An 8339-nucleotide genomic window follows, 5' to 3' on the forward strand; every position below is an offset into this window, starting at 1 on the left:
TATTAGTATGGATAGTAAGTATGGATAGTATGGAAGTATGGATTATCAATTAATATACTTAGAGAAATGGCATGGTGTGGTTACATGGCATGGAATGACAACGCACGTCCTACCAGTTAGTTCAGAACGAATTAGGACACGAACCCTAACCCAGAATAAAGTAACTAATAGAAATGGTATAATGTCTGTAATACGAGGAAAGCGTGTAGATTGTGAACCTTTTTTGAGGCCTGATGAATAAGATTTGCTCGTCCATAGATTCCAAGCGCTTACTTAAGCACCTGCAAATCAATTTCAGTCTGTCCACTTCAGATGTCACGGCGTCCTCGGGCGGCGCGGCGGTCGCAAAGGTCGACCAGGCCGCGCTCAGCGGGCGGCGCAAGGGCGCTGCATGCCCCCCTGCCCTTGCCAGCCAGACAGACAGTGCATGCACCCTGCACCGACAGACACTACGCCTACATACCGTTTTCAAAAACGTTATTCGATGTCGAGTTTTAACATTTACATTTTATATCTATCTACAATTCTACACTTATAGTCTATAGCGAAAAGTTTATAAGAACTGGTAACCGTTACGTAGTCAGATTAAGTAGCTACTAGGCTATATTGAACGAAATGCATGCCGTAATTACGTTCTTCTTGCCTCTTCACTTTCTTAAAAATCTATACAAAACTGAGCCTTAGAGTGTAAACAAATTCACGTAGAAGTAGGCATCAATCGGCGTGGATAGTAATACTAAAAACTTATGTGACAGAACTGGTAAGCCTGTAGGGATTGACTTAAAGAGCACTTTCGAGCACAGTTTCACTTTATCAGTCACTATTTTTTCCTTCAACATGAAATAAAGCAAGTGATACTCAATTGTTTCAAAGTAACATATATACCAACTTAACTCTGAAAAGTTAGAAGTGCGTGCCCGGGATCGAATGTCGGACTACCCGAACAGCTACTAGGCTATCACGGCCTATCAGTCACCACAGTAAGTACTTACCTAATACCTAATATCCATCACTTGGATTTCAAAACTTTAACTGTAACCAATGACTTCTATGTATACTACCTATAACTGCATAGGTACTGAACAAAAAATTGTCGTCAACCTACCTATACTTACTTTAAACAGGTATGTAAAGTTTGCATGTTGTCACAAAACGACATTTCGCATCCTGCCTCTAATATTAATGGTTTCTGGGTGCACTGCTTTTTATGCAACGATTGTCTGTAACTAATGCCCTTCCTTTAAGGCCGTCATAAAACTTCAATTTCCAATTCAAGTCTGGGCGACCGGATAAATTTATCGTTTTGTGCATTTTCGGTCGAGTGCGATTCGTCATGTGTTATTCAAAAGCCAGGCAAAGTCGAGAACCCTGTGCTTTGATCGTTATGTCAGATACGTACAATTAACATACACAATTCCATGTTCTTAACATTGAATTATTAGTATAATAATTCCTCAAAGGTTCTTAACATTTTTCAGTAGCAACAAAAAGTTAATTAAAGTACCGATTTCGAGGGTTTTAAATAATTTTTATTTTTAAAAGAGCTGTTCAACATAGGTACCTACTTCTAATGATAAGGATAGATTAGTATCCACCTGAGTGGTATATTTTTTGTCATTTAAATTTTCCGGTGCTTTACATATTGAGCGATAAATGTATGAACTTGGTACCTTGGTTCTACATAATAATTTTTTTCTGTTAATATCTTTGCTTCAGTAAGTTTTTAACCAAGTTGGATTAAGGTTATTTAGTTAACTATGTCACTTGTTAACTAGGGATAAAAATAAAATAGTAGCAGGTAGTACAGTAGTTTCTGAGATTAGCCCGAACAAACATGAACTCAGCGCGGCGAGGGAGTTTAGAATATGAAGTTATTTAACATTATATTGTATCATAATACTATACCTTACTTAATGAGACTTAAAAAATATTACTTAAGTTAAATAAAAATACAATGTTACTGAACTGACAGCTCTTTTGAACATTAGAGAAATTATGGCTTCAATTATACTTGAAACGCTCATGTGGTCAAACACACGTCCTCAAATTGAAGTCAACGGCTTCTTGAACCTCTGCTTCACAAACTTAACTGACAATAAGCAGCAACACTTTTGTATGCGCCCGCGCACAATACCTATTCAAAATTGAGGATCGCTGAATCGGTAATCGGCTATACGCCCGGTCGCTCACCCTAAATTACAAATGCATTATAAGGATACATCAAAGAGGACAAAATAATTTCAAAATTTTATTGTTATTATCGTGCAGTATAATATTATACTAAAGTGTTTCAAGTAATTTATGAGACAAGCATTGCAAACGCTGAGAACTAAAAATATAATAATTAATAAGTACAATTTGGTATGTGTATGTGCAAGGCAACCGAATAACTTGAATTTTTATTATTTCTTTTTATTCAAAGCACACGTCTTATAAAACTTATTAATTCTTTGATAATAGCCCCACTTCACAAGGACACTTAAACTGATATACCTATTAATTTTTTTAATGCTGTCTCTTTTTGGCAATCGTATTATGCTCTTGTCTATTTAGGAAATATGCAATGGATAATCTTTATAATCAATTTCACCAACTCCTTTAATTTCTTGATCAGTTGCAATATTAGTATAACCAACTTTGATTCATCCTTTTTTAATTTACTCAAGGCGTCTTTTTCATTGTTAGTCATTTTATTAATTTCTTCTTGAATTGGTTTCAGTTTATCTATACTAATATTCTCTTCATCAATTTTCTGTATCAATACATCTAAATCGTTGAATATGTTTTTAAAATCATTCAGTGTTTCAGTTGTGATTTCATTATACTTAATTTCTATTAACTCATCCACCAGATTCGGTGCCATTTTTGCTTCGGATCCTAAGTTTGCTTTTCTTGGGTTCCTTATCAAAATTTCTAAAATTAAATGAAACATAAATAAAAATAGTTAAAATAACATACGATATGACTTCAGTAGACACGAAACTCAAACACTAATAATACTCACTAGAATCGCAACTATTACAGTGTTCTCCATATTCCTCAATAGCTTCTTCCAATACCAATAATTTTTCATCTACTTCCAACTTTAGGCTTTTAATATCATAAATAGCTTCATGTAAATCTATAGAAGTTATACTATCCATAAAGCTATGATACTCATATTCCAAGCTAAGGATATCATACATAGTTCGACCGAACTCCTTTAGTGCGCTGTCTTTCAATTTGGATTTTATTTCATCGATTTTTTCTTCATATTTCTTATCACCTAAAGAAAGACTATTGAGCGTCCAACTATTTAATTTTTCAACAGATTTATTGAGTTTTTCTGTAATTTCTTTATGTAAATCTTCTAAAGAACTGCAATAATAACCATCTGGAACTTGTCGTTTGGCTATATTATGTTCTGAAAAGAAAACTAAAATATTAAAGTAATAGAATATGTAGCTGTGAAGAACGTACGTTAAGATGAAGAATCTATTAAATTCAGTCTTTTTAAACCATATTTTATATTAAAGTCGGTATGTAGTTCTGCCCAGTGAGGAGAATATAGTTATACCATCCTTGACAATCCATAAAATTAATAAAAAAGGATATCTATTATCTACCTGTATTCATATATCCTGTCTATAAAAAATCAATTAAATTACAAAATAAAAGTTTTAGCTACCTTTGACTTGCTTATCTTCACATTTCAACTTGCAAATATTGCTGTACCTGTTAAATTTATCAAACAATTTATTAGCTTGATCATTTTGTTTGTTATATGACATTTCCAATTTCGGATATTCACTGAGCTCATCGGTGACCATTTTGACCGCTGGTTCTACTTGCATTTTTCTTATCGTTTCGAGAGTTTGGAGAAGATCTTTCAAATGTTCTGGCTGATTCTCAAACCATGCAGTAAAACCATTAAGATCCTGTAAATGCTTATTCCGTATCGCTTCTGCGTTTGATTGGTAATTTTGTTTGACTAATTTATCTGCAGATGTTTCGTTATAAATAAAGTCTATCATGACTTTGATATCATTTCTGCTGTTTAAACTCTTGCCTGGCTCACATTCCTTGCTTGGAGGAGTTGAGGCTGAAAAATTAGTTTTATTTGATATTTTATAATTAAAAAATACCTAAGCTTTAACCCTGCTAACTTTGTGGACTTATTGTTACTAAACGATTTCACAATAGATAAGATTTCTATTAAAAAAAACCAACAGCCTTTAACTTGATACACGAGTTCCCTTTGATGAAAAGACTTTTGACTAGGAAAATATAAAACACCTACATGGTATTTTTTGTGCTGGTTTAGTGCCCAAAATGCGATGATAGTTTGGTGGTTGATTTTTTATAATATTCCCACAAACAAAGTAATGAAGCAACGAAACGCAAAGCACTTTTCTGATTGACAGCATTTTGCTATATTCTAAACAAATCCTCTTCTTACAAACTTTTATACATTTTATTGGAATCTAAGTATTTACAAAGTTATTTATTAATTTCTTTACGTGCCATTGTTGGAAGAATTTGAATATTTGTTTGATAATATTATCAGACAATAATTTTGATCGTTAAATTTCTTTTTTCTATAATTATAAGTAGGTATGATTATTGAAAATATTACAATAAAACTTAAAGCTAGCCTTATCGTTAAAATAACTTTTGTTAGATAACACCCCGACCTCCGATTAGGAAGCCGAGGTCTTAACCACTAGGCTATCAATGCTTTTTTGGATTTCTTTTTCCAAATACTTTTGAAAACTTTCTCCAAATATTTTTCAGTATAAAATATAAATTCTGTAAATAAGAGCCGAGAAAGCTACACAAGATGCACTATAATATATTTAAGTGGGTAGGTATGCGTAGCTTGGGCAAAACGGCCTTCACCTTGAAAGCCGCCGTCTGACCCGGGCGTCCTGCCACCCTGTCTCCTGCCGACACCCTCTTGCAACCCCCGCCCAGGTACCCTCTCCATAAATGAACCACGTAATCACGTAGCACATTAAATATACGCAACGTTGCCTCTCCTGCTTCATACTCAATACTCAAATCGGCTTTGCTCCCGTCAAACGCAGATATTATATCAGGTTCGCGTGCTGCCTACCAAGGGTCCAAGGTTCCTCTTAATGATAGAATTTTCCGGTAAAACTTAGATTTACCGTAGTTCAGGCTTTTGCAATAGCATATAGACTAAATCGCTATTTGAAAACCTACTAAGAGAACTTTTGGGAATGGTAAAAGTTTAATGGAACAAAGACAGTAACTGATAAATTAACTTAATTTTCCAATAGAAGGTAATATACTGTACACCAAAGCATAAGTACCTTACGAAATTACACCTGAAGATAAAAAAGATCCCGACGAATTGAGAACTTCCTTCTTTTTTAGAGTCGGTTAAAAACAGCAAATGGCAGGCACCTATCTGATGCGGTAATTCTAACCTCTAAGACGAAACTAATTTGTAGTAACCATTGATATAAGTCAATGGTAGCAACTAATAGGATAGAAATGTGGAAGATGCATTTAAAATAAGATATAATCTAAGGGAAAGATTGAGGTGATACGAGCCCAGAGCATCAGATTTCATCGTAAATCTATGGATGGCCTCATACGTTGCGATTTAACATATTATAATCTAAGTACATACATGTTAAATCACAACGTATAAATGTAACTCAGGTTCAAATCCGCGGGTCGATTTGGTTAATTTGAAAACTTTCACTAGCCTCAAAATAGGAGTACTCACAGATTTAAAGGAGTACTTATATATGCACTGTAAAGTTTGAAATCATATTCCACAATCCATTCAAGCTAGCCAAATACTCGTGACGGTCATTCAAAGAACAGATGAGGCGAACGCGGAGCGTGAAGGGCGACAGACAGGCACACGCTTACCTAACCGAGAAATTACGTCTGCGTAGCGTTGCCAAGCGCTATGGATTTTCCGAGACTTCATATTTCTACGAAAACATTGGTGCGTTCTACATAAGTCTTTACGTAACGGGACGACTATTGTCCTAAAACTGCAAATCCTGAAAGTTATTACATAAAAATATTCGCTTTAATACAATATTTCGTTCTCGTCTGAGTAGTGTTGCCAAGCGCTGCGAATTTTCTGGGACGTCCCCTTTCCTACAGCCCTCAACCAAAGTCCTTACGCTGTTGACTGTTGTTTTGTAAGTCACATTGTTACCTATTTACACGGGTCTCCTCTCAGAATGAGGAGGGTTCGGCCATAGTCTACCACGCTGAACAAGTGCGGATTGGCAGACTTTGAGAATATTAAGGAGAACTTGAGGGAATGCAGGTTTCATCACGATGTTTTCCTTCACTATTAAAGCAAATGATTAATTACCTGACTCCGAAAAGTTAGAGATGCATGCCTGGGATCGAACGCCGGATTCCCCGACTAGGATTTCGATGTCTTAACCACAAAGCTATAACCACATTTACATCAGTCTTTAAATATTTTGAAAATGTGCAATAAATGTAACCCAAGTGGTATGTAAAATAGCGTTTTAAAATTAGATTAGCAATCATGTATGTATTCATGAAGTTACGTCTGTATTCATAAAGACGTCACGTTTGAAATATTTTGTATGGCGTTCATGGTGCATATGTACAAGAATGGTACCGCAAAGTGCGGAGCAAGCAGTGAGCAGACTATTCGACGTCCGTCGCAGACGAGATTCTTTGACTTCACAGGCGACATTGTAAAGGGGACGCGACGGTCGGTAATGGAACGGCTAGTCCATTATGTAAGCGCGCATTAATTAACAATTAGACGAATTCGCCTAATGTCTTACAATTGTTCGTTTGTTGTCCTAGATACACTGGCAGGTAACCTTTGGGCTTTGAATTGACGCTACAATACTAAAAAAAAGCGGCCAAGTGCGAGTCAGACTCGCGCAGTGAGGGTTCCGTACTCGGGTATTTTCCCAACATTTTGTACGATAAATCAAAAACTATTATACATATAAATAAATAAAATCTGTTTTAGAATGTACAGGTAAAGCCCTTTCATATGATACCCCATTTGGTATAGTTATCTTACTTTGAAAATTGAAACACATTTTAATTTTTTTTTAAATGATATAACCACAAATTCGTGGTTTTCAGATTTATTCCTGTAGTTGTGCTATAAGACCTACCTACCTGCCAAATTTCATGATTCTAGGTCAACGGAAAGTACCCTATAGGTTTCTTGACAGACAGACAGACAGACAACGAAGTGATCCTCTAAGGATCGTTTTTCCTTTTGAGGTACGGTACCCTAACAATCTAAATTCACTGAATAAGTAATTGCGGGCATCATTTATTTGGTACAGAGATAGTAAAGTTTGCATCCTGGAGACGGACATAGACTACTTTTTATCCCGGAAAATCAAAGAATTCCCATGGGATTTTCTAAATCCACGCGGATGAAATCTTTAAAAAAAATTCAATTGTCGTATTTCGTCGTAGTTCCCGCGGTAACGGATAAGGCGTGTGGCACTTGAAGCGCTTCAATGCTTCCTACAGGAGCATCAGTGGCAGCCGTCCGCGTCATGGGGAATGCCGGCTCAAGTTTTTTTCCATCGCAATGGGCGACGTGAGTCAGACGAGCTGCAGCCGACGGAAATGAGTCCTTCCTCCGCGCTATCGGCCGGCACTTTTGTTAAATTAAAATGGATGAGGTTTAAAGTGGAGCGGCCGTAACTAACGGTTGGCGCGTCGTCTGTCCGCGATTACGACAATCTGCGCCTCGGCAAAAAATAGGACGCCAAGCGACGCGTGGGGTCGTGCTCCCCATCCGCGCCCGGCAGCCGACGCGCTCGTCCGCACTCGACCTATTAAGGAATTTAGCCCAAATAACCGGTCGCACATTTTTCACTTGACTCTTCATTACTACATATCTTAACCCCCCGTCCACACTATGCCCGTGTGGCATGGGAAGGAGCGAGGAACGGAGGCAGAGACGTAGTGTGGCCGCGTTACTCGCGTGTTCCTCGTTCACGCCCATCGCTCCCTATTTTGTCGGTAAGTATGCAATAGCGCGCACGCTGCCACAGTTTCGACGTCCATCTCGTTGCAAAGGCAAGTGACCTAGTGCGGCGGCATCGCGATTAATTGCGCGAGTAGAGCAGTGTGTGGACGGGGGATAAGGTGCAAGACACGGGTCTGCCCGCGAAATTCAAATTTAATTTGGTTTTTCGCAATTCGTAAATTAATACGACAAAGTAGGCTTATGGCATTTTAATTCCGACAATGGCAGTATCATCTTCACAGGATTACATAAAAATCTTCACTTTAAAGTGTTCAGTTTAAGAAATTAGTATTAATTAATTAATATAACAAGTGTAAATTAA

The 8339-nt window shown here is 36.9% G+C and overlaps 1 protein-coding gene across 1 annotated transcript; it reads right to left on the reverse strand.

Moving 5' to 3' along the window:
• Positions 1-2237: 2237 nt before the first annotated feature.
• LOC123868063 lies at positions 2238-4411 on the reverse strand. The gene is made up of 4 exons (XM_045910407.1): positions 4280-4411; positions 3668-4081; positions 3005-3403; positions 2238-2913 (listed from the first exon to the last, which is right to left on the reverse strand). Exons 1-4 carry the CDS (start codon positions 4404-4406, stop codon positions 2546-2548), a joined length of 1308 nt encoding a protein of 435 aa, XP_045766363.1. The 5' UTR covers positions 4407-4411; the 3' UTR covers positions 2238-2545.
• Positions 4412-8339: the final 3928 nt, after the last annotated feature.

Source organism: Maniola jurtina, chromosome 9, assembly GCF_905333055.1.
Source record: "Maniola jurtina chromosome 9, ilManJurt1.1, whole genome shotgun sequence".
Lineage (NCBI taxonomy): Eukaryota > Metazoa > Arthropoda > Insecta > Lepidoptera > Nymphalidae > Maniola > Maniola jurtina.

Bases quoted from the DNA above. Each gene is read 5' to 3' on its own strand.
- LOC123868063 (XM_045910407.1), bottom strand. From the start codon at position 4,406: ATGCTGTCAATCAGAAAAGTGCTTTGCGTTTCGTTGCTTCATTACTTT. The intron at 4,082-4,279 runs GTAGGTGTTTTA...CTAATTTTTCAG, and splicing joins ACCAGCACAAAAAATACCAT to CCTCAACTCCTCCAAGCAAG. The intron at 2,914-3,004 runs GTGAGTATTATT...ATTTAATTTTAG, and splicing joins CTGTAATAGTTGCGATTCTA to AAATTTTGATAAGGAACCCA.